General features: G+C 36.2%; 3 protein-coding genes across 3 annotated transcripts; all 3 read right to left on the reverse strand.

The window, feature by feature from the left end:
* Positions 1-7,502: 7,502 nt before the first annotated feature.
* LOC119237980 (olfactory receptor 4N2) lies at positions 7,503-8,432 on the reverse strand. The gene has a single exon (XM_037501787.1). It carries the CDS (start codon positions 8,430-8,432, stop codon positions 7,503-7,505), a length of 930 nt encoding a protein of 309 aa, XP_037357684.1.
* Positions 8,433-9,369: 937 nt separating this feature from the next.
* Positions 9,370-9,871, reverse strand: LOC119238182 (40S ribosomal protein S12). The gene has a single exon (XM_037501889.2). The coding sequence runs from the start codon at positions 9,793-9,795 to the stop codon at positions 9,397-9,399; it is 399 nt and encodes a 132-aa protein (XP_037357786.1). The 5' UTR covers positions 9,796-9,871; the 3' UTR covers positions 9,370-9,396.
* An 11,156-nt stretch (positions 9,872-21,027) lies between these two features.
* Positions 21,028-21,966, reverse strand: LOC119238183 (olfactory receptor 4L1-like). Its single transcript, XM_037501890.1, has one exon. The coding sequence runs from the start codon at positions 21,964-21,966 to the stop codon at positions 21,028-21,030; it is 939 nt and encodes a 312-aa protein (XP_037357787.1).
* Positions 21,967-27,011: the final 5,045 nt, after the last annotated feature.

Here is a 27,011-nt window from a genome sequence, read left to right on the forward strand (position 1 = left end):
GAATGAATCCAACTTGGTCGTGTGAATTATCTTATGGATACATTGTTGGATTCTGATAGCTAAAATTTTATTGAGGATTTTTTGCATAAGTGTTCATTAGGGAGATTGGCCTATAGTTTTCCTTATTTGTGTTGTCCTTATTCGGTTTTGGTATTAGTGTAATATTGGCTTCATAGAACATGTTTGGTATTGTCCCTTCCTTCTCAATTTTTTAGAAGAGTTTGTGAAGGATAGGCACTAATTCGTCTCTGAATGTTTGGTAGAATTCATTTGTAAATCCATCAGGTCCTGGGCTTTTGTTTTTGGGGAGGTTTTTGATTACCATTTCAATTTCGCTGCTTGTAATTGGTCTGTTTAGGTGTTCTATTTCTTCTTTATCTAGCTTTGGGTGATTGTAGAGTTGTAGGAATTTGTCCATCTCCTCTAGATTGTTGAACTTGTTTCCATATAACTGTTCATAGTAGTTACTGATTATTCTTTTGATTTCTGCTGTGTCCGTTGTGATTTCTCCTCTTTCATTTATGATCCTGTGTATTTGTGCTTTCTCCCTTTTTTCTTTTGTGAGCCTGGCTAGGGGTTTGTCTATTTTATTTATTTTTTCAAAGAACCAGCTCTTGGTTTCATTGATCTTTTGGATTGTTTTTTTAGTTTCAATTTCATTTATTTCTGCTTTGGTTTTTATTATTTCTTTTCTTCTACTGGTTTGGGGTTTTTTTGTTGTTCTTTTTCTAGATCCTTGAGCTTCGAGATTAGGTTGTTTCTATGAGTTCTTTCTTGTTTTTTGATGTGAGCTTCTATTGCTATATATTTCCTCTTATTACTGCTTTTGCTGCATCCCATACATTTAGGATATGGTGTCCTCCTTGTCATTCAATTCAAAGATTTTTTTAATTTCTTCTTTGATCTCCTCGTTAGTCCAGTGGTCTTCCAGTAGTGTGGTTTTTAATTTACATGAGGTAGGATAGTTCCTTGCCTTCTTTTTATGATTTATTTCTAGTTTGATGCCTTCGTGGTCAGAAAAGATGGTTGGTATGATTTCAATCTTGGTGTATCTGTTGATGTTTGTCTTGTGCCCCAGTATGTGATCAATCCTGGAGAATGATCCGTGTGCGCTTGAGAAAAATGTGTACTCCGTTTTTTTTGGGTTTAGTGTTCTATAGATGTCTGTTAAGCCCAAATGCTCTAGGTCCTTATTTAGAGCTTTAGTTTCTTTACTTATTTTTTGTCTTGTTGATCTATCCATTGTTGATAGTGGTGTGTTGAAGTCTCCCACTACGTATGTGTTTTCTCTGATGTCTGTTTTCAGAGAGGACAACAGTTGTCTGATATATTTTGGTGCTCTTTCGTTTGGTGCGTATATGTTAATGAGTGTTATTTCTTCTTGAAGTATTGTCCCCTTAATCATAATGTAGTGACCATTGGGGTCTCTTTTTATTTTTTTGAGTTTGAAGTCTGTTTTATCTGATATAAGTATAGCTGTTCCTGCTTTCTTTTTTGGCCCATTTGCTTGTAGGATTGTTTTCCATCCTTTGACTTTGAGCCTATTTTTATCTTTTGTAGCTAAATGTGTTTCCTGGAGACAGCAAAAGGTTGGGTTTTGTTTCTTAATCCAGGCTGCAACTCTGTGTCTTTTTATTGAAGAGTTTAGTCCATTTACATTTAGAGTTAATATTGATATGTTAGCATCTGTATTTGCCATTATGTTTGTCTTTCCTTTGATTTTATTTATTTATTCTTTTAATAACTTTTTTTTTTCTGGTCTTCTTTCGTTGTTATTCGTCCCTCTGAGGTTCTGGCTTTAGGATTCCTTGTAGTATTTTTTTTGGAGTGGGGGTTTAGTCGTAATGAAATTCCGGAGTTTCTCTTTGTCTGGGAAGGTCCATATTCTTTCTTCATGGAGGAAAGAGAGCTTTGCGGGATAGAGTATTCTTGGTTGGCATCTGTTTTCTTGAAGTCTGTTGACTATGTCCCTCCACTCTCTCCTTGCCCGTAGTGTTTCTTCAAAGAAGTCTGATGTCAGCCTGATTGGTTTTCCTTTGAATGTTATCTGTGTCTTCCCTCTTGTCAGCTTCATTATTTTTTCCTTGTCCTGGATTCTTGGGAGTTTTACTATTATGTGTCTTGCTGTGTTTTTCCTTTTGTCGTGTAAGTTTGGTGTTCTTCTTGCTTCTTGTATATCAATTTTCAGCTCCTTCTTCGCATTTGGGAAGTTCTCTTCAATTATCTCCTGGAATATTTTCTCTGTTCCTACATCTCTCTCCTCTCCTTCTGGAATTCCTATAACTCTTATATTTCCTTTCCTCATGGAGTCAGATAGTTCCCGAAGTCTTTCTTCGTTCTTTTTCCTTCGTACTTCTCTTTCCTTTTCTGTTTTGGTTCTTTTTATTTCTGTGTCTTCAAGAGTACTTATTCGTTCTTCCATTTCATCTATTCTGCTTTCATTGCTTTTCCCAGAGTTCTTTAGTTCCTCCATTAATTCTTTGATCTCCTGCATTTCTTTTATTTTCCTCTTTAGGGACTCTATTTCCTTCTTCTGATCTATCACTTTTTTAATCATGGCAATTTTAAATTCTCTTTCTGGAAGGCTCAGAAGTTCTTCCAAGTTGCTGTCGTTGCAATCTGGGGAGTGGTTTTCTTTTTGTGGTGTGCTTCTTTCCTGAGGAGTTGTTAGGTTGCGTGTGGTTCTTCTACTCCCTACTGTCTGTTTTCTAATTTGTCGTATGCGTTGGGACACTGTGTTGCTCAGACTGACTGGCATCTTGGGTGAACTTCTCCGCTCCCCTCTGGCTCTTCCAGGAGCCATATCTGTCTTCTGGGGGAGCTTTCTGCTGGTTTTAGGCAGTTTTTACTGAAGAAATGTCCCTGTTCTAAAATGGCGAAGCGGGATGCAGTCCCTGCGCCTCCGGTTTCAGGCACACTCTTCTGCGCCCCTGGTCTGCCCCGGACGTGGGTGCCTGCTCCCTCTGTGGGCTCAGACTGCTGGTCGGAAGGGGCCTGGCGTGGGGTGGGCTAACTTCCCGGCTGGCCACTGGGTCCTCCAGAAGCCTTCTGCCCTTTTCAAGCAGTCTTAAGAAATTTCCTGTTCTATGGGGTGTTAGTGACTTTTTTTTCCTAGTTGCTAGGTGGCGCCAGAGATCTCTCCTATTGTCCTTGGGGGGCTGTTTTTCGCCCCCCCCACCCCGTGGGACAGGGAACAGAGCGGGAATGGTAGGGTACACCTCAACAGCTTTGGGGTGCTGTGTCTGCCTTGTGCCCCACCATCGTGGGGAACCCACGCCCCTAATTTCGTGCCCCGGGTCTCAGTTCAAAGCCCTCAGGTCCAGGACGCGGGCTGTAGCCCAGTTCAGTGGCGCGGGAATGGCGCCTTTTGCACCGCTCCCGTGCCTGGGCGCCTGGTTCCTGCTCACTCAGGGAGGGACTTTCACCCCCGTGAGGGCCTCCGCGCGTCTCCCTGCAAGCCTAGGTCGCAGGCGCGGGGACCTGGGCCGCTGCGATCCCGGTCCGCGTTTTCTTTTCAAGCGCGCCAAGCGCTTTCCCGCGCAAGCTTACTGGCAGCCCGGGGCTGTGTGCACGTCTCCCGGGGTCTTTGTTCTTCTCTAATGGCGCCCGGAGCCATTCGCTCACCGCTGCAGCGAATCCTGCAGGGTTCGCCTCAGCTCCCGTTCACGGGGTGTGGTGGCTGCAATAGTTCCTTTCCACTCACAGTTCCTCTTGCTGCGTCGTTTGTTCTTGTTGGTCGTTTTAGTGTGTTGTTTCCCTCCTCTCTGCCGGTCGGAGAGTGCCAACTCTGTGGGCGGGGGAGGGGAGCAGGGTTCTGCGCTTCCCTCCCTTCTAGTCCTCTTTTATGGCCACTTTCTTCTTCGGGTAGTTTGCTGGAGTCACCCGTTTATCTTCCGTGTCCCAGTTCTCTCTGGGACCTGCCGCTTTTCCTCCCTATTAACTTTTTTTAATGGGAGATCTTACTCGCAGCGTCTCCTCGCCACCATGTTGCTCCGCCCCCCCCCCAATAAATATTTTTTTTAAAAATGGTGGAAGAACTATACAGATACTTCTCCGGATAAGACATACAGACTGCAGGGTCTCCCCAGTGGCTCAGCGGTTGAGCGCTGAGCTGCGAAGCTGCCTGCAGCCTTGGCAGCACTGGTTCGATCCCCGGCTGCAGGCGAGGGTCCCACATGGCGCACAGACCTCTCCTGCCATGCCCGCTGCTCTCCTCAGCAGTGTATTTCGTCAGTCTGCCTGTTCTGCTCCCAGCTGTGGCTCTGGTGAATTCTCTCACCCTCCTGTGCTTTGGACTGTACCCAGTGCTTGTATAAATAAATAAATAAATCTTAAAAAAAAAAAAAAAGACATACAGACTGCAAAAATACTTGTGATGAAATGTTCACCATCACTTGCAAATCAAAACCACAATGAGATATCATCTCCCACCTGTGAGAACGGACCATATTAAAAAGACCAGAAATAAATACTGGTGAGAATGCGGAAAAAGGGAATGCCTCTAGACTAGTGGGAATGCAGACTGGTTCAGCCCTTATGTGAAGCAGTATGGAGATGTCTCAAAATATTAAAAATGGATCTGTTATATCACCCAGTAATTCTACTCCTATGTACCTACCCCCAAAATTAAAAAATGTGAAAGGAAACTTGCACTCTCATGTTTATTTCAGTGCTATTTACTATATCTAAATTATGAAAATAACCTAAGTGCCCCAAAACAGATGAGTGGATCAAAATATGGTATATATACATAATGGGATATTACTCAACAATCAAAAAAGATCAAGCCATGCCATTTGTGGCAACATGGATGGAACTGGGAGGGATAATGCTAAGTGAAATAAGTTAGAAGGACGAAGATAAACACCAGGTGATATCTCTATCATGTGGAATACAGAGTAACTGAACTAAGAGTCAGTTTAAGACAAGCTTAAAAACCAGCCCTTGAAAGCTGACTGAGGGGCTAAAAAGCATTCTGAGCAGGGAAGAATATGGGGCAGGGTGAGAACAAAAAGGGAAGGAAGCACAATGAACTTTATTCTGTTTGTGGTTCACAAAATTTGTGTGAATTGATGCGTTTTATAAGTTTGTAAAAGGTATTGAAGGTTATCTCTTCATATATTTCCCATTCTCCTATTTTTCTATCTTTTTTGGACTTTGATTATACAATCGTAAGACATTTTCATTAAATCCCACATATCTCTAATGTCCTTTCCCATATTTTTCCATTCTTTTTCCTATTTGCATTTCAATTTGAGTATTTTCTACTCCTTTGACTTTCAGTACACATTTTAAACTTCTGTATTTAATTTGATTTGAAATTTATATGATGAATTTTCTTTGGATTTTTTCAATTGTAAAATTTTTATTTAACTTATTTTATGTTCCAATTTTCTTTTGAAATTCTCTATATTTTACCTACATATTATGCTTTTTCTATTATTTTGAAGATACTAATAATTATAAATATAAATTAAATTTATTTACTTTCATATGCTGGCTACTCCCTGCTTATATTTTAGTTACATTTTTTCTCTTATATTTTGACAATACATTCCTATATTTCACCATTTCTAGTGATTTTCTATTAAATTATATATAGAGAGTCCATATCATATTACTTTCCCCAAAAGAAGGTTTACCCATCTAACTCTATATGAGTACAGTGAGTGTTCTTTGATTCAGCTGTGGGCAAATTTGCCCTCTAGAGGATATTGGGTAAAACACAGACATTTTTTTGGTTGTCACCAAGACATTCTTGGAAAGACCAAGAGTGCTGCTAAACAATCTATAATGCATAGAATAACTCCCCAAAACAAAGAGTTGTCTGAACCTAAATATTAATAATGCCAAAAACAAGCATTAATCCCAACAGAGATACTATTTTTATCTGTGTTGGAGATAAATAAATAAATCCAGTCTTGGATTTAAACTGATTTGCAGTCTTCATCTATTAGTTTCTTTCTATTCATTTCCAAGGTGAAAATTGAACTCCGAAGTTTTCAAGACCTTTGATTACTTATGTTATATTTAAATTTAGAAATGATGGAAAAGGACATTGAAGCAAACAGAATGTAAGGCTCCCATTTGTGTAGGGATATTTGGTAGTACTAGAATAGTTCTGCAGTGTTTTCCTGATTACAGGTCATGTTTCAAGTACTGTGATCCTGGAGTCAGCAATTACAAAAAGAGTTCTACATCTCCCAGATTCAGATGCTGTGAGGACTGTAATTCCTTGAGTAGACTAACTTGTTGGTAATGTTTTAGGATTTATTACTGAATGCCAAATTAAATGCTATTCTTATAGCTTTTTGTATGACTACAGATGCATTCAATGCTTTAGACTACCTCCCTGCCCCCATTTAAACTAATAAGCAGGGATTTAGTTATCTATAATTAAAAACCAAATTCCTGTCATCATTGCATTTAGGGTGGAAAGATCTTTGAGTAAACATATATTCTCCAAAATTTAAAGACTAACCATTAGGGAAAACCAAAAATCCCACAAAACTTTAAAATGTAAAGTTAAATAGTTTCATGACAGTTTCCCAAGGAATATAACAGCTTTCTTTTCCCCCCACTACCTAGTTAGGAAAAAAAAAAAAAAAACCTCTTTTAAGTGTCCTTAAAAATATTAACAGCAAGGCCTTCCTGGTGGCCCAAGGGGTTGAGCACTGCACTATGAAGCAATCCGCAACCTCTGCAGCACAAGTTTGATCCCCGGCCAGTCAGGGACCAACCCACATGGTGAAGCATACCTTTTCTGTCTCACCCGCTGCTCCCCTCAGTAGTGTGATTCAGTCAGTCTGCCTGTTCTGTCCCTCACTCTGTCTCTGGTGAATCCTCTCACCCCCCATCTCTGGCCTGTATCCCAGCTCTTGTATGCATAAATAAGTAAATCTTTAAAAAATATATATTAACAGCATAATATTTTCTACTTAATGATATTTGACTAAGCTTAGCCCTTTATTTGGAATCCTACTTCTACTAACTTCTCAAAAATCAGTTCCAGCCACTTCACCCTCATTAACTTTGCTGCAGCTATAATATTCTCTTTTATCACCAAGCTGTATGTACCAAGCTTCTAATATGTCTCTGTATTGTCATCCTCTCTGCCTGAATTTTCTCTCCTCAGGTAATTGCATGATCGATTGATATAATTAATCTGAATAAACACCATGTAATTAGACCTTGCTTAATAACCAAAGGTATTATCACCTCCCCAGTCAAACTCCAACATAATGTTATTTTTTTAACTTATTTCAATGCATGTTTCTTGTAGATATTATGAATATTTTTTCCAGTTACAGTTTTATCAATATATTCTTGAATCTGGAATCTTAGGTCTCATTCATTTCATATTCCTTAAATAATACTTGAAAACTGAAAGTGATTCATAAATATGGAATCTGATAAAGGACTTGGTTTGTTCATTAATGATTAAGAGATTTAATTAATTTAAATTGGAGTTTCTCCTGTCTTGCTTTTCTCATTCTTCTTTTCTATTCAGCAAGTAAATGCCGACTTAACAACTTTCTCATGGAAGCTTTCACCTCTTGGTTTCGAAGGGTGTAAATAACAGGGTTCATCAAAGGAAAGATGACTGTGTGGAAGAGAGCAACTACTTTGTCTGCTGGGAAGGCCCTGAAGGGGCGAGTGTAGATGAAGATGGCAGGTCCAAACATGAGAAACACAATGATAATGTGTGTGGTGCATGTGGAGAGAGCCTTGCTCTTCCCCTCAGAGGAGGACCCACGTACTCGGCAGAGGATGACCGCATAGGAGGACAGAAGCCCCAGGAAGCACACAAGAGTGAGGAGGCCACTGTTGAAGACCATCAGGAGCTCCACCACGAAGGTGTCTGTGCAGGCCAGCTTGATGACCTGTGGCACATCACAGAAGAAGTTATCCAGCTGGTTTGGGCCACAGAAGGGCAAGTGGAGAATAATGGCCACTTGTACAATGGAATGAATAAAGCCCCCAAACCATGGTGCCAACAGCAAGACAAAACAGGCTCTAGGATTCATGACAGTGGAATAGTACAAAGGCCGACAGATAGCAACATAGCGGTCAAAGGCCATCACAACAAGAAGCAACATCTCCCCCCCTCCAAGGAAATGCAAGAAAAAGAGCTGAGTGATGCAGCCTCTATAGGAGATTACCTTCTTCTCAGAGAGGAAGTCCGCCAGCATCCTGGGAGCCACAATGAATGAGTAGGATGCATCCATGAAGGCCAAGTTGCCCAGAAAGAGGTAGAGGGGGGCAGAGAGGCCAGGGTCTAACTTTATGGTGAGGATGATGAGGAAGTTTCCAGGGAGGATGATGAAGTAGAAAATTAAGACAAGCACAAAGACTAGAAGTTCAATATCTTGTGACTGGGTGAGACCAAAGAAGAGGAATTCTGTCACCACTGTGCTGTTCTCTTTCTTCATCATGCCTTAGACTGCAGAATAGCAATAAAAAATATTATTTGTTAATAAGCCCTTTCAAGCTTGTCCATAGCTCTTTCCACATAAAAACAATATTCTCCACAACTAACACTTCCCTTGCTGGAAACAACTTAAGTTCCTTATCCCTTCTATCCTTCATTTTCAAATTCTCCCCAGATAATTCTTTCATCACATTCTCATTCTCATTTAGCCATGTGCTTCTCTGTAATGATGTTCCTATAGTACTCTGGACTACTTTGATCGAGGTAATTAAAATTTTCCCTATTAAAGTTAACCAATGTGCCAGTTGTCAGTTTTTCTTTGGTCTATTCTTAGTGGTCCCTTCTCTTCATCCACCCAGAACAAAATGCTTTTGCAGGTGCTTTTTTCCATCATTTTCGGTGGAATCCTGAGCTCCGGTTGGTAATAATGTTTTCTTTTCTAATTTTGTGCTTTACTACTACAATAACATTTGTCCTCTTTTGGTAACCTTGTGTACTTTTACTCCAAACTGGTCACCAGGATCTTAAGCAAAGACCTGATATTTTGCCTAATTTAGAAATATTCCCCTATTTCAATTCCTGGTTCGGCACCTAATCTTATATCTGCTCCATATCCTGTTCTTAAATGCTAATTAATACAAACCCAGTCTTCTTTGCTCACCATATATCCAAAACCTACTTTTTCTTCAGATCACATTGTTAGAGCCGTAGAATGTCATTGCCCAAAATAATTTCACATAATAAAAGTCATAAAAATATGTAAACTATTTTGACTATCTCAACTAATAAAATCAATGTCTGGGAGAGCTGGAACTGATCTGAAAATACAGAAAAAAGTGATTTCAGTTCAGATTCTTAAATTTGCAGTGAGTTTTCTTATTCTCATTTTCAAGTGTTAGACAGAAAAGGTATGTATTCCTCAGTTTTTTTTTTTTTTTTTTGATTAGCCAAATTTTTTTATTTGCTCATTTCTTGCATTTGAAGTACTCCTCGATGACATCCTTGGCCTGAGACTCTTTGCCATAGTCCTTAACTACCACACAACTGCAGCCAACCACTTTACGGGGCTTCCCCTCTCTGTCAATTTTACAGAGGCCTACCCATTCGCCCAGTTTTTTGTTGTCATCAACCTTAATTAAGTTGATTTGGTGTTCAGCACAAAGGGCCTCCACCAACTTGACGTACATGGGTTCATCACAGTTGGATGCAAGCACACAAAGATGGGCTTGGCGCTTGTCTAAGGCTTTGGCAGCTTCGCGAATTCCACGTGCTAGGCCATCGTGAATGAGGGCGGTCTTCAGCACCTCTTGCAAAGCAGTATTAACGTCCATTACACCTCCAGCAGCAATGCCTTCCTCGGCCATGGCGGTGGGTTACGGGTGGAGCCGAATCTTGAATGCACCCGAGCCTCCGCCTCCGCGCGACTCGGCGGCGGCAGGGAAAGAGTATATTCCTCAGTTTAAATAGAGTGGGAGGTTGTTAATTACTGTCCCATCAATTGGTATTGTTTACATAGTTAAACCTTTCAGGCCATAAATAGCCTAAATAAGAATTATATTTGTATTGAAGACATCCTGAATTAAAGCTTAGTATATATATATATATAGTGGCCTCCAAAATGAGGTGTGCTCAACTCAGGGGATGCACAAAATAATCCACTGGCATGATAAAATAAAAATTGGACCTTCTAGATATAATTATAAATGTGCTTTTTAATATGCTTATATACTTGCTTTCTAAAATTTGAAGCATTATGATTATAGAAATATTTTCTAAATAAATAAGTATGGCTATGTTGTGATATCCCTGCATATTTATTGAAAAGAATGATTTATAACATAAAGATAGGTAATTCTACAGCATTCTATCATGTTGATTATTACAATATTTCCTTAGACTTCTAATAGCATAATATACTTGTTTTAAGAAAGTGTAATGCATGCAGTGGAATACAGTTTGTCAAAAAAGGGAATGAACTATTGATACATGCTACAACATGGATGAACATCACAAAATTTATGTTATAGATTACATATTGTAAAATTCAAAATACATGTAATTCCCACAATGGTGTCTATGTAGACAGATAGAAGAGTGGTTGCCTAAGGATAAGTTTGGGGTGTGAGTGAACACTAATGAGTATGTTTATTTTTTGGGAGTGATGAAAATGTTCTAAAATTATGTTATGTTGATATTGCATAACTGTAAATAAATTTAAAACTGTTTAACTACACACATTGAATAGAAAAGTTTACAATATGAAGGTTATATATCACTAACTTTTTAAGTGATATTATATGTGGCAGGTAAAACTAGAGGGGAAAATATTCACAATCAAAATGTGATAGAAATTACTAGTAGCATTTTTAGAAGCAGCAGCAGGCACAGAGAACAGAAAGAAAGAATAAAGAAAAATAAACCTTAAAAAGTTCATGGAAAGAACTCGTGGGAAATTTAAGCAAAATCCTGGTGTTTTAGGAGCACCTATTAGGAAACAGAGCATTTGTTTTGTTTAATTATGGCATTTCTAACTAGCAGCTTCATGTTATGGAAAAGTAATATACAACACATGGGCACACGTTTGTGCATACACACATATTATGTAAACACAAGGTGAGTCTAAGCAAGCATGTTAAGTAGGGGGAAAGTAATCTGATACTTTTCAAATTAGCTTTAGATCTTCCTTCTGTCTTTTACTACACAGATACCTGTTGACCTCCCCATTCATACCTCACTCTGACTTAGGAGAGTAATGAATATTCCTCTACCTAATCTTACATTTTGTCATCCACATGCTCACAGTTTCTCTTACTTCTTTTGACTCTTGATTCCAAGACACAGGCAGCACTCTGGGAGTTATGGCCACTTCCACTCTTCCTTTGCAAACCTTTATTTTCTAGCCTCTATTCCCTGTCTGGTACACAGCTGGAATTCCATACCTCTTGAAGTCTTTAATTCACTTTCCTCCTCCCATTTTCACGGACATGTCTTCTGTTTCTGTTCTGGTGATTCTCAAGTTGCACTCACCACAGAGATTACAAACAGATGTGCATCAGAGGGATATCACCCTGAACAAAGTCAGTTCCTAGAAAAAGCCCAAAACAATTGATCTGACAGGGACAAGCTTTTGGTTCTGGTCAAACAAGGCAGAGACGTGTAGAGCAGTCTCCTGGCCTTTGCTCACTTTTTCCCTCTTGCTTCTTCCTGATTTTCATGTTTTTCTGTTATCTCCTTATTCTGTCTTAAACACCCGTTTTCTCAATTACTCTTTTACATTTGCTTTAGTTCATTTTAGTTTTACTTTTAAAATTTTATTCTTCTCTTTTTCTTGCATTTCTTTCCCCATATGCCTTGCTTTCCCTTCCTCATTGCTCCCTTCCTCATAATTCTCTTTCTTCTTTCTCTCACTTGTTCACATTTGCTGACACTTAAATCTCTCGCTTTGTTCTCTACATGTGTTCTACTTCATTCCGTGCCTCTTTTCCATTAATTCCGAGGTTATTGTTTTTTTTCATTCCGTGGTAAAGATAGTACTTCAGGTGCTTCCTAAGTGTTCCATTTTTCCTCCTGCATATCATTCTCTGAAATTTTCAGTCTCAAAAAACTCATTATTTTCTTCACATTCTCTTATATATTTTGTCTATTTCTAACTCTTTCTGATAAAAATCAAATGGCTTATATTTGTGCTTTGAAATTAGTCTCCTTAACACTACCCATGCTAGAATGAACAAATTTAATGAAAACTTGGAAATGATTTCTGATGCTGTCTTGATTCTATACTTTAGGCTACTAAAATATGCTATTACCTATATTTATAGTGTTGATAACTTTGGGTCAGGCTGAAGAGCATAAAAAACACTTAATTGCTACTAATATTATTAAGTAATATGTAAAAATTTAGTCATTGCACAAAATTTCACCCAGACAATTACTTATCAATCAAATAGATAGTTTTAAATTAGATGATGGGAATCTCTATAGTCCTTTAATAGTATCATGAATACTACAGGAATATCCATGATTTGGAAGTAGTCTAGCTTAATTAAGTTGGTAATTCTGCAATTTAGTAACTTTATATGTTTGGGCAAGTCATTCAGTCTTTTAAAATCTGAATTTATTTTTTATCTATAAAGGAGAAGTAATGTATCCACTCTTCTTACCTCAAAGAGTGACGAAGAACATCAAGTGAGATGATTACTGGCCAATTTTTGTCTGCTTACATGGAATTTAGACAGGAAAAAAAAGTCATTTGACAAATTCTAGTTAAAAAAATGGTAAAAGTACATTATATCATAAGGTCTTTTGTCACTGTCCTGGAGTTAATCTCAGGGGAGATGCTGACTTCTTAAAACTGAGACAATTTCAGGGTAAGGTCTTGTGCACATTAAAGGAAGTATCCATACAAAAATTTTTGTTTTTTTTTTCCTAATTTAGGCATAGTTTGTCAGTCAAGTCTTTATTGTTTTAAGATCCCTAACTCTGAGTTTTATATTGGTGTAGGGACCTATGCAAGAGAAGAGAAGAAGCTGATTCCAGTTGAGTCTGGGAACCAAATGGCTTGCAAATTTGTGAAGTTTATCTCTAGGACTCAACCTGTCCCTACTGACTTGTGATTCTGATTACCTCTTCCCCTTTATCTCTGACTTAGAATGGAGTGCAGGGTGGGGAGGAACAGTCATTTGCATGGTTCCTAACTTTAAATACAGATGGTGAATCCCCCAAAGCATTTTCCCTTTCTTGTAATAGTGGATAAAAGGTATTAACCCCTTTAAAACCATACTGAGCATCAAATGTGGCAGGTTATTTGAGGGACAGAATAGAAAGTGATACATGTCAGAATTTACCTCTAATACTTTCACTCTTTCTTCAGGATTCTTCTTTTCTTGTGCATTTTAAGGCAGTAGATATCCTAGATGCGTAGTTATGAATTATTTTCTATTTCTTCTTACTCTCAATTTCCTTTAAATATGAAGGATGACCAAAAGTTTCCTTTCACCAATTATCCCAGGCTACTCTTAAACATAAGGCTATCTTCTTCCTTCTGATGCAAAGGAAATTAGCAAATCAGCCCAGATTTTTTCTTAAATATATGTTTTCATGGTAAAACATCACAGATTCTGAAATCTGCTCTGCTAATCATGATGCAATAGAGAATGTGCTGTGGGATTTAAAGCTACACTTAGCAGAGTACTTCCAGAGGGGATTATTAGAGTATCACTTAGAATTAAAAAAAACAATATGAGAAGAATATTTTATGAATTAAATATTCAAAACATGTGCTAAGGCCCCACTGGGTCATATAAGGTTTTTATATTGACATTTTATCAGTGACAATGATTAGTTCTTTAGGCGAATGAAAGTAGAAAGCCAGGGAGGAATTTTAGATCTTATTTTACAATTTATATAAATAATGAGAAGGCGCTGGTGTTTAATAAGAAGTATTGAAACCTAGTCAATGGTAATTATGTCAGTATCTGCATAGTTTGGGTACAAAAGAGTTAGGTAGAGATACATTATATTCTGCTCAGTAATATTTTTCAGGAATAATACTCCTTAAGTAAAAGCAATTCATGGTTTCTTGTAGACCCTCTCTAGACCTCTCAAAAGAATTCTCTCTTGTGACCTCGATATTCATAATGTGTAGTTACTCACTTTTTTGAATGTGTAGTTCCTAAGTTCTGATTTCTTTTTTCCAATTAAGGAGTATTACATGGAAGAAAACTATTTAATCATATAAAATCCACTTTTTTGCATTTTAAAAATGATGCAAGTCTCAGTTACATTAAAATTAGTTGATAAGCTTTAGTTTTATAATGAAATGCAATATATAGTCAAGTATATTTTCATTCAAGCTTAATTTCAGTTCAGCAAGAGATACAGTGGTAGATGTTGAAAAGTAGTAAAAGGAAGATGATGCTTTTGGTCAGTTTTATTTTTCCCATTAAAGTTACATTGTTTTATAACACTATATATGATTCGGAGGTATAGAAAGAAAGATAATGTTATTAGCATTTTTCCTATGACAATTTGTGCTGAAAATAACTTGGAAATATGTCATTTTCTTTGTGTGAAAGTTTATCCACAGGATAAGTTACAAAAAAGATAGAAAACTAGAAATAATTAGAATAGAGAGAACAACAGAGGGTAAAAAAAAAAAAAAAAAAAAAAAGATACAGATGAAAAAAAACCAAACATGGGAAAACAGGGAAAGAGATAAGGAGACAGAGAATCCATGTCAATGAAGCTGCATGTGTCCCATTACAAGGAGGTGGGGTAGAGGTGGTGAGGGGAAAAGGAAGTGGGGTGGGAAGAGGGTAAGAAAGAGGAAAGGGTAGGTGGTGGAGAAGAGGTATATGTAAATGCAGGGCCTTTTTTGTTTGTTTTGCTATGGTTTTTTTGGTCTTTACGTTTGTTCTGTATAATTACATAGTTGCCAGGGTTCAAAATCATGTCTCATATCATATCAGTTTAGAATTAATAAAAATATTGAGATCTTAACTAGTATACAGCAGGCTTTTCTCTCTGCTGAGAAAGTTTTCATCAGAGATAATTTTATAGCATTGAAAAGAAAAACTTGTGTATGTGTATCTTAGATTGATCAGAAATACTTCACTAACGATTGCCACTTGGGACAACATGGATGACACTGAAGTGGATAATACTAAATAAAATAAGCCAGAAAGAGAAAGATAAATACCAAATGGTTTCATTCATATGTGATGGTTAAAAAATGTAAAATGTCTTTATTTTACAAAAAGTTTGAGTTTTTATCATTTGGAAGACTTACTTATGGTTGGGTCAGCAATTGAGTATGAATTTTGATAGGCAACATATGTCCTTGGTCTCAGGGATATGATGTACTATTGGATGGAGCCAAAGACACAAAATATAGTCAAAAAAGAGAATTCTTTCTGTGACATATTTTTCTGCTTTAAGTGGCTAATATGGGACAGAACCTTTAAGACATTTGAAGTTCTCTTTTCTAACAAAGAGATTCTACTTAGCACTGCCTTAAGTCTTCCTGACGTCTTGGGGCAATATCACTGATTTATTTATTTAAAGGTTATTTCTTACAGGGAAATTTGTTTTTTTAACACTTAAAGAGTGTTAAATATAGGACACTCTAAACCTTCTAAACCTTCTGTATTTTTCCCTAAAATCTTTGGAAAATTGACTTTAAATGTCTCTTCTTAGAACCTCTCTTCCTGCACTTTCATCACATGTATGATTCAAAGTAATCATCTGGTTCTGTCAGCATTCTGCATAGAAAACCCTGGAGCCATGTCTTCAGGTAAATTTTCTTCCACATTAATTCTGGAATGTTGCTAAACATTTTACTACCATGTCAGGAGAACTGGTTTTTATCATCCTTTAATATGAATTACCTCACCCTTCTTCCAACCCTGTTAACCATCTTTGCAGACCTTCTCATTTGGTCCAAAAGCTTTTTCCAAAATGCTGCATGCTTTAGTTTTGCTATAACAGTGCCCAAAACAGCTACTTGTTTCTATTTCAATTACTTATAACTACATAATGATTATCCCATAACTTAGTAGATTAGAACAGTAATTGTGTTGCTGTTATTCATGATTCTGATTTCAGCAGCCATATCAAGTCTTCTCCATGTGCTATTAACTAGGTGTGTGAACTGGGCACTAATTATGTAAGATGGCTTAGCTCATGTGTTTTCATGTCTGCCAGGGTATGATTGTACCTCTCACTTTGTTTTAGGACCTCTTTCTTCACAATATGTGTTTTCATGTTAATGAAGGTGGATATGAGCTTCTTTACAGCATGGTGTTCTCACATGTCTAAGAACATGAAGAACTAGTTTCTATAGCCCTGTATGCATAAGCATGGAGATTCCAGAGTGCCACTTCCACCAATTTCCTTTTAATTAATTTTTAAAAATTAATCCCTATTATGTTTTTGAGATTTTATTTTTTTATTAAAGTAACAATAGGTTTACAACATTGCATATAATTCAGATATATAAAGCCCCCACATCTTCAGGTGTGTGTTACTGCACCACACCTACCACCAAAGGTACCTTTTTGATAGTACTTGCTGATAAGAAATGCATTTTAGGGCTGTGATTGTTTTAATTTTGTATGACCCTTTGTTTTGTTTCTCTATATTCAACATATAAGTGAAACCATCTGACATTTGTCTTTCTCCTTCTGACTTATTTCCCTTAATTCCTTTCACTTCCATCCATGTTGTTGCCAATGGCAAGAGTTCATCTTTTTTCATATAGTTGAGTAGTATTCCTCTGTGTGTGTGTGTGTGTGTGTGTATCTTCTTAATTCACTCATTTATCCTTGAGTTGGGCTTTTAGGTTGCTTCCATAACTTGGCTTTTGTAAATAGTGCCGCAAGAAACACAGGAATGTATACATCCCTTCTAATTAGGGTTTTATATTCTTCAGATAGATACCTAAGATTGGAGGCATTACCGGCTCATATGGCAGATCTATTTTTAATATTTTGAGAAACATTGATTCTCTTTTCCACATTCCCTCCAACACTTCAGGCTGTTCTTTTTCTCCACATACTCACTACCACTTGCTGTTTCTGTTCCTTTGGTCTGGGCCATTCTCACAGATATGAAGTGACATCTGAGAGGAGTTTTGAGTTATATTTTCCTGATGATGATGATGAGCATGTTTTATGTACCTGTTAGCCATCTCTATTTCTCAGGTCTTCTGCCCATATTTAATTGGGATTTTGTTTACTTTTTTGTTGAGTTGAATGAGTTCTTTGTATATCTTGATATTACCCCCTTGTCAGATGCACGGTGTGCACTTATTTTCAGCCACTCAGTAGTTTGTCTTTTCATTTTAATGGTAGTTTCATTGTGCAGAAGTTTTCTAGTTTTATGTAGTCCCATTTGTTTACTTTTGCTTTTGTTTCCCTTGTGGTAGGAGTTAAGCTTCCAAATACATCACTGAGGTCAATGTCATGCTTTACCTGTCTTTGTTGTATGTATTTTATTGTTTCAGATCTTGCATCTATGTTTTTAATTCATTTTGAGTTAATTTTCATATATACTGTGAGTATATATGAAATTCATTTGCATGTGGCTTTCCGGTTTTCTCAATACCATTGTTGAAGAGATTTTTCTTTCTCCAGTGTATACTCTTAGCTCCATTGTCGTAAACTGCCCAAATTAGGGCAGACTTTATTTCTAAATTTTCAATTGTGTTTTCTTGGTCTGTGTGTTTTAGTTCCAACTGCATACTCTTTTGATTACTAAGACTTTTAATATAGTTTGATGTCAGGCGATATGATACCTAGTGTCCTCTTTTGGTCGGGATTGCTTTGTCAATTCAGATCATTTATAATTCCATATAAATTTCAGTAATGTTTGTTCATTGAAGAATACCATTGCAACTTTGATAAGGATGCATTGACTCTGTATATTGCTATGGGTCATTTTAACAATGTTAGTTCTTCCAAAACCATGAACAAGGACTATCTCTTTTTTTTAATAGTAGAAGAGCTAAATAGGCATTGTTCTAAAGAAGACAAACAGATGGCCAACAGGCACATGAAAAAAATGCTCATTATCACTTATCATCAGGGAAATGCATACCAAAACCAAACCACAGTCACATACCACTTATACCTGTGAGCATGACTCATAACAAAAAGATCAGAAACAGCAGGTTTTTGTCAGGATGTAGAGAGAAAGGAACCCTCATACACTGTTGATGGACTGAGCTGATCTAGTGCCTATGGAAAACAGTCAGAATGAAGGGCTCTCAAGACATTAAAAATAGATCTACTATATGTTGCGATAATTATACTAGGTATCTATCCAAAGAACACAAAAAACAGTGATTCAAAGGGATATATGCTCTCCTAGTTCAATTTAGCACTATTTACAATAACCAATTTATAGAAGCAACCTCAGTACCCAAAGACAGATAAGTGATTTAAGAAAATATGTGTATACACACACACACACATATAATGAAATACTACAGGAAATACTACTCAGCTAAGCAAAAAGATGAACTGTTGCCACTAAGACAGTGTGGATGAAACTGGAGGGGACGACTACACTAAGTGAAATAAATCAGAAGGATAAAGACAAATATCAAAGATTTCTCTCACATGTGAATATACAGAAACAAAACAGGAATAGACAAAATGAAACCAGAACAAATCCTGGAAATCTGACCATATAAAACCAAACCATTACCAAACCCTATAAATCTATCTATAGAATTAAGGCTGCCAATGAGGGAGGCGGATGGGTGAGCAACTATGGAGAGAGCCCAGGGGACTGGTGGAGAACTAAGGGTGCCTTTGTGGTGGGTGTGGTGTGGTGACTCACATATAGAGAGGTATGAGCCTCTACCTCTAAATCATATACAGTGTTGGAAACCAATATTACCTGGATAAAAATATATAATAAAATTATAGAATTTTAGAACATTTTTCTAAAAAAAGTTTTCTTTGTCTTCTAGATACAAATTCCTTATTAGAAACATGATTTATAAATATTTCCTACCATTATGTGCATTGATTTTTTCCTTTCTACTGGTTCCCATTTATTCTGGGGTTTTTTGTTTATTTGTCTAATGATTTGTTTATTGTGATATTTTACTTTTAAAATCTTTCTGTGAGAGTTTAGTTTAGTGTTGTCTGTTTACAAGGAACGCTTTTTATTTCAATGTTTGTGTTGACTTCTGTCAAATGACTGAGGCCACTCCCTTAGGTAGCAAGTTAAAGGAGAATTCTCACCATGAGGTGTTGAAACATAAAAGAATGTGATGACAAGCCAAAGTCTTGCCAGAGAACCTTTTATTTTCATCTCCAGTAAGAGTCAAGTTTCAGACAGGTTTTTTTTTTTTTTTTTCATGCTCACCACTTCTGCTAAACATGCATGCATTTTCTCCTTTTTTAGAAAATGAGTCCTCAGCATGACCTTTGATAAATATCCACTCCAGTTTAGTCTCAAAGTGCGGTCTGCAGTGCTCTCCCACATTCACAGTTCCACTTGTGGGATCTCTGAGTCACAATATTCTGTCCATATTCTCCCCATGGGCAAGAGTTCTGGGCTGGTGTGTCTTCATGGAGTGTTCTTCAAGCTTCTTACTGGGTTTCAGGTGTGCCTTTTTACTTTAGCATTTTTAATTGCTTTTAAAACTTATTTTAAATAATTGTAGCAAGGTTAGCTCAGGATCCTGAGTATGCTATACTGACAGACATATAACTTTACAGATTTTATCAACTGGAATATAATCCCATCCATTGCTGGATATCTGTATACCTTATAAATGGTTAGAATTCCTTGATATTAGAATACCTTAATGCTATCATGAAAAACAGACTCTTGTTTGTTGTATAGATACAGGGTTGACTATGATATTTTTATTTATTTTAGCAAATATTTTGAACTTGCTTTTTTTTCCTTCCATTTTCTTTAACTTTTCCATCTAGTCCATACTCATTGATTTATTATAGAATTCTAATTCCCATAATTAAATTACTGAAATAGAGGAGAAGCATATACCCTTACATACTCTTAATATTTTTGACACATAATAACTCACAATAGAGGTGAATGTGTTCCTTAGTTGTAGGTCAGGCTGAATAATATTCTTATAAAGTAGCTATTTAATCTTTTCTTGAGTCATTCGGTAGGCATGTATGAACTTCTGTATGATATATGTGGAGATAAAATTGAAATTAACCTATAACTGCATAGTTTTCATAATTTGTACAAAGGATGAAAATTGCAGCATGCTATAACAGAGTAAAATAAAGAAATCTAAACCAGACACGGACATAGGAAAGATGTTCTCAAATGTAATATTTCAAGTGTGGTATTCTCAATTTATTACACACTGCCCCCCACCTCAAAACTCACAAACAAGTCAGATTTAGCTTTTAACCACAACAAGGATTACAAGTCTACCAGAGACAAATTTAGCTTTAGTTTTATGTGAAGCACTTGGAAAGAAAAAGTTACCTGGTAAATTACATAAAATCAAGACTTTTACTTTACTGTGCAAATGTATGCTATCTCATAGAACATTTGGTTTCAATGCTCTTTATCATTCTTTAGTTTCATTAAGACTTTGTACTTCTGTTGCAACTGCCCTTCCCTTGCTATTTCCCCCCTAGTGTCTTAAATTCACTCTGGCACCTTATATTCACTATATTATTGAATTTAAAATTTTTATGCTTATTTTTCTAATTTATTCAAGAGATTCAATCATATTTTCCATTGTTGATAACATTATTTCTTTTACTTGTTTTTCATATCTCATTTAAAGATAATGTAAGTTTTTGCATGTCATTAACAATCCATATCTATTAAATCATCTCTAATAATATTCACTACATATATTTTCACGTTTGTTTTTTCACTAATAGATATGTAGAGAAAATCGGTGGAAAAACACTTAATGATCTATGTGTATTTGGCAGCAGGTCACTGGGATAATATGAGTATAAAATATTTTATTATTTTTATGCACAGATTATTATTCTAACATCAGAAGAGCAAAATGATTTGTTGTTTATAATCTATTAAAATTCTGTTAGCATAGCATTTATTTGAAAGTTACGTTAATTAGAAATCTAGAAGTTTTGCATAGCGCTAACATTTCGGAACCGTAATTTTCTCATGGCTCCTTGCATTTTCTCATTTCTCAGGGTATAAATAATAGGATTCAGTAAGGGTGTCATAACAGTGTAAAATACAGAAAGGATTTTATTGCCTGCAAAACTATTGAATGGCCAGGCATAGATAAAAATACAAGGTCCAAAAAATAAAGTGACCACAATGATGTGGGCAGACAATGTGGACAGAGCTTTGGCGAGCCCCCCAGATGACCTTTGTCTAACGGTGACCAAGATGACAGTGTAGGAGATAAGAAGGAGGATGAAACAGATGAATGAGAGCAGCCCACTGTCAGCAATGACAAACAATTCCAGGGTGTATGTTTCAATACAAGCAAGCTTAATCACAAGGGGTAGGTCACAAAATATATTGTCTATGACATTGTTGTCACAAAAAGGTAAATTCACTGTTAATACCATCTGACTCATGGTGTGTATAAAACCAATTATCCATGAAATGATCACAAATCCATTCAGCAATCTGTTACTCATGATCGACCTATAGTGCAATGGCTTACATATGGCTACATATCTATCAAAGGCCATGGCTATCAGAAGAGTCATCTCCGCACCCCCAAAGAGGTGCATAAAGAACATCTGGGCCATGCAACCCCACAGGGAGATGGTCTTATGTACAGTGAGCAAGTCTGTGATCATCTTGGGTGTGGTTACAGTGGAGAGACACATGTCGAAGAAAGAGAGGTTTCCAAGGAGGAAGTACATGGGAGAGTGTAGGGTGGAACTGAATGTCACTGTGACCATAATGAGAATGTTTCCAAATACGGTAGCACCGTAGATCAAGGAGAATGCCACAAAGAAGAAAATCTGAAGTTCCCATTTTGCAGAAAATCCTAGTAAAATAAATTCAGTCACTACAGATCCGTTTTTAAGATCCATTTACCAAACTCAGTACGGTTCCAGAGGTTCTTTATATACAAAGAGAATTAAAAAAGCCACAATTAGCACCAATATTTTCCTATTTCTATTTTATGAATAATAGTGATATGAGAGCATATACCCTTTTTTTAAATTGAAATAACATTGTATTATAACATTATAGAAGTTTGAGCTGTGGTAAATAAAAATCAACACTACGTTCACCACAAGAGTTCAATTCAGTCTTCACCATACAGTTGTATCTCATTTATCCAACCCCAGCTCCTTCCCTTCTGGTATCCATTAATTAGTCTGAGAGTCTAAAAGATTATTTTGTTTTATTTAATTCATCCATTTGTTTGTTTTCACTATATACCACAATGAAGGAAATCAAATGGTGTTTGTCTTTCTCACCTGACTTATTTATATTAGTACATTGCTGTTTATGAGTTGTAATTATTTTATGGGTCACTTCACTTTGAAATAATATTCTTATAGTCATGTATTAATTAAAAAGCAGTAGATGCAGGTCTTCCATGGTGGTGCAGGGTTTAAGGTCAGTGCTGTCAAGCTATCAGCAACCACTGCAGCATGAGTTCCATCCCTGGCAAGGGAGCTAACCCACAAGGCACAGCCGACCACTTCTGTCTCACCCACTGCTCCCTCAGCAGGGTATTTCAGTAGATCCACCTATTCTGCTCCCCACTCTGTTTCGGTGAATCCTCTCACCCCTCACCCCGGTACCTCTGGCCTACACCCCAGCTCTTGTATGCATAAATTAAAAAATGAATCTTTAAAAAATAAATAAATAAAAATTAAAATTAAAACAAGCAGTAGATGCAGAAATTTCATTTTCTATTGCTTTATTTTATCAAACTGTATGCTTTTATGAATTGATCTTTACTTTGTCACTAATTCGCTCATTAAATAAAATTAAATAATAGGAAAATTAGTATTTATTTTGCCTTATGTTATAATTTTCTGTGTCGGACAGGCCTTGAGATTATATGATCAAAATAAGAAATATAGGATTTGGAAGATGAGGGAATAGTATTGTCCTATATCTTGAAAGCAATTTATAAATGTCATTTTATGGTTATAAAACAAACAATTGAACATAGACCCTTCTCCCCCAAACACACATCATGCAGTAGTGGGTGATTTATACATGGAAGAATGCCCTGGAATTCATTCAAAATAGTTTTGCTTTTTAGTTTCAGTTGTATAGTGTACAGGAATTCAGGAAACAGACTGAGAGCTTCTTGAGGCTCTTTTCTCAGATCTTTGTATGCTGTTGTTCACAGTGACGAGTTTTGTGTTGTGTGTGAATTAAACGGTAGAGTGAAATGATTCAATCCTAACATATAGCTTTGCTTTGGTTGTAATGTATCATACTCAATCATATTCACTAGACTTTTTAGATATTATTCATAGAATCTAGAGTGATCAAACAGGATGAACATAAATTAAGTGATTAATAAGGGTTAAATTTTGTTCTAATGTTCATATACATGAACACATGTTAACAATTTCTTGAGGTATCATTATCCTCACTTTGTGTATCAGGAAACTGCTATAGAACTGCTTTATGACTTATTTTTATAGCTACACAGCTATTAAGGATCAAATTTGGTATTCAAGCCCCCTCATTCAGCCTAAAACCATAATATGGGCTTTACTCTTTTAAAATCTCATTTGTATTTATGGTGTAATGGTAAATTTTATACAAAAATTTTCTAAATATCCAGTTCTGGCCACACATTGTCCCTTCTCAGCTCCTTCTCCAAGTGTAAATATGATATGATATACCTACTTACAAATTCTGTCAACACCCAAAGTTAGATGAAAAGTATCTTTATTTGCAAAAAAAAAAAAAAAAAGAGGGGTTTTCTTTCCCATTATTTTCAATAATAGTATGATTTATCTGGAAGCTCAGGGGTTAACTTTCTTAATTTTATTAAGCATTCTTAATTACTTGCCATACACTCCCATATTTAAGTCTGCAATATCACGTTGAGAACATATATCCTTTAAATTTTCATAGACGTTTTTGGTTATAGCTTTTTCAAAGTAGTAATATTATCATCCAGTGAGAGAGAATTTGATGGGTCAAAAGTCACAGTCTTTTCTCCAATCAGCAGAAAATTAATGAAAATGTTTCTACAGCATATTAAATCTGTAAAGGATTAGTTCTCTATAATATTTTCACTTACCTGTTCTTAACAAGCAGTATGAGGAATATGTTCAAGGGATTATTCAAAATTAAAACCTACTTTTCATTCTCTATGATGCTCTGCATATGATTCCACATACTATTTTCTGCCTCTTTTATAAAGATGTGAACAACTTTGGAGGCAGGTTTTCTGGCACTCTGGGAATCCAAATTTCAGTGGGAGCTGTTAAAACACTGCAGCTGCTGCCCTAGCATGACCGCTAGAGATACTTATCAGCATGTAGTATTTGCTGGCCCTGTAATATGTTGCCATTCTCTCTGCACAGGGGTTGATTAAAGTAAAGTAATCAGAAGGGTGTTTGCTTGGCTGATGTGCTGTAGAAAGTGTAGACATCTTGAATTTACTGGACACGCCCTTTCCTTCACATTATTCCTGAGTTTTATCCTCTTATCTTCCTTCAGACAACTTTGTGGGCAATTTCTTAGATGAATAATCCCCAAACTTCCCTCAGCATGCCATTTTAAATGTAAAAATTTGCCTATCTATGTTATATATTTACTACTAAAAGTCCACCATGAAGCACAATGGACTATGGGTAATTTGGTGGTGATACATGGTGGGGAGAATCCTAATATTATCAAAATTAAAAGAATAAATAATTATTAAAAATAAATAAAACCTTATTAGAAGCATTACAAAATAAAGACATGTTATGTACAACATTAGCTATTTATGATGTATATATTTTAAAAGATAAAATAATGTTAAATAATTAAAAATTTGATAGTATACATTAACAGTAGAACTGTTTTGTACTCATTAAAATAATAATTTTTTAATTTACAAATCTTGTTATGATACTTCCAAAAATATCTATATGGTATAAAATAGTTTCATAATCATCACCCCTTTTACTGTAAATTATTTTAATACTACTTATTTCACAGGCATTACTTTTACAAATTAATCATATGAACCTGGTGTACTATGAACCACAGACTTTGAAGTCTCTTTCAATAACTTGCCAAGAAAGTATGTTGTATTTATAAGAAAGTGTATTGTGAGTATATATAACATGAGATTATAGTACCAAAAGTAATCTGTATATTGTTTTAGTAAAACATTCAATTTATCTCTCCAAATAAAAAGAGATATAGATATATCTCATTTTCCCCCATACCTGATTTATTTTCTGTGGCTAGCTTACAATTTTCTGTGGCTAGCTTACACTCCTTTGGAACAAAGGGCTTAAATTATTTTTTTAATGACTGCCTAATTCAGTCTTCTCTTTTAGTTGAACTATATTCTGACACTATTAGACATTCCTTCAAATTTTGTACTACCTATAATAATAGTTCGTTACTTCTTGACTTCTTACGTACTCCAGTTTGCTGGTCAGCATAAAGTTCTTTGATTCTTCAAATATCCCTTCCCTGTCCTCAGATGTTGAGGGCTTCTAGTTTATATTTTTATTGTATATTTAGCGTGTATATTTAGGGTACACTTCTTCCCCTAGTTTAATGTCTTGCTTTTGATTGATTTATTGAGTGAATTTGCTTCTTAGTCCCTAATATTCAAGTAACAGTCTAATTACAATGACTCTTGTGTTGAATATAATGTCCTTTGATTTCCAAAGAAAATTTTGGGTAACAAAACTTAAGTGTCTTTACTTTAAATGTGTTTTCTGGCAGCACAAGTGCTTCCGGTGTAGCTGTTATTCCAAGCAATAATGAAATTCTTTGTTCTCAGTTAGTTCTCAAGTAGCTAATATGAGGCCTTGAAATAGGTATTATACTGAGGCTCAAATATTTCTGTCAAGATCTGCCCTCAGGGAGCTCAGAATTGTATTATTGGAGATGGACCTCAAATAACCCAGTGTTAAGTGTGATGATACAGTTTTGCAGTAAGTCAAACTTTGTTTCATGGAGCTTGCAAATTTCTGATGAAAGAGGGCACCTTTCTTTTAAGAGACAACTGTGCCTTTATTGATAGAAATGGACTTGCTGCAGAGAGAAGTAAAAAGAGAAATCTGGGTGAGAAAATTGTATGTCAGAAGGTATGGAAACAAACTCTCCAGAGGAATTAAATGAAAAGAAAAAGGCTAGTACCTTTGAAGTATGTAATAGAGTGGTCATGAAGAAAGGAGAGTTTTTGATGGGGCTAGGAAAAAGTTAGGTTAGAACATGAACTTTGAAATGTTTTTAACATCAAAACAGTTTAGAATTTATTCTGTAATTATCAATGTGCTATTGAAATGCTAAACTAGAGACTGAGGAGAACTGCATTTTCACAAGGTCATGGTTAGAGGCACTGAAGTAATTATGCCGTTACTTGAATAATCTAGTAGAAATGATGAAAATCTGACATTAGGTTTGGAGGGTGATGCAGAAAATGGTATGGTTAAATTCTCAGGTACAATTGTGAAGATGTAATAACAGAGGATCCATGATTGGTGACAGTATCAGCAGAGAGTGCTGAGTCCAAAATATGGTCTATAGATTTTCTGTGTCAGAATCAAGTGAGGTGGGGGTTTTTAGAATGGCCAAGTGTGGGACCTCATGGACTCTCTCCCCAACACAACAAACATGACTACAGAAACATAACAAAGAATGATTATTTAGAGTCTTTGGAAGTTATTCTAGGGCAGAAAATAGAGAACGTTTATTCAAGATAGCCTACTATATCTTATTAAAAATAGTTATCTGGCATCTAAGAATAACTCCACTTCTCTCTATTCCCTACCAGCGTCATATTATGGGAGCCCCACTCTACTCTTCTCTGGGTGCTGTGCTCCATGCAGATGTAGCCAAGAAGACAGAGACTCCTCCTAGCTTCTAGTCTGAGACTGTGGTTTCAAGCTTCAGCTTGAAGGGCAAGATCTTAAGTGCTGAA

Source organism: Talpa occidentalis, unplaced genomic scaffold (genome assembly GCF_014898055.3).
Source record: "Talpa occidentalis isolate TD23 unplaced genomic scaffold, MPIMG_talOcc4v2.1 talOcc4.11, whole genome shotgun sequence".
Lineage (NCBI taxonomy): Eukaryota > Metazoa > Chordata > Mammalia > Eulipotyphla > Talpidae > Talpa > Talpa occidentalis.

Coding starts and splice junctions, on each gene's coding strand:
- LOC119237980 (XM_037501787.1), bottom strand. CDS start 8,432: ATGAAGAAAGAGAACAGCACAGTGGTGACAGAATTCCTCTTCTTTGGT.
- LOC119238183 (XM_037501890.1), bottom strand. CDS start 21,966: ATGGATCTTAAAAACGGATCTGTAGTGACTGAATTTATTTTACTAGGA.
- LOC119238182 (XM_037501889.2), bottom strand. CDS start 9,795: ATGGCCGAGGAAGGCATTGCTGCTGGAGGTGTAATGGACGTTAATACT.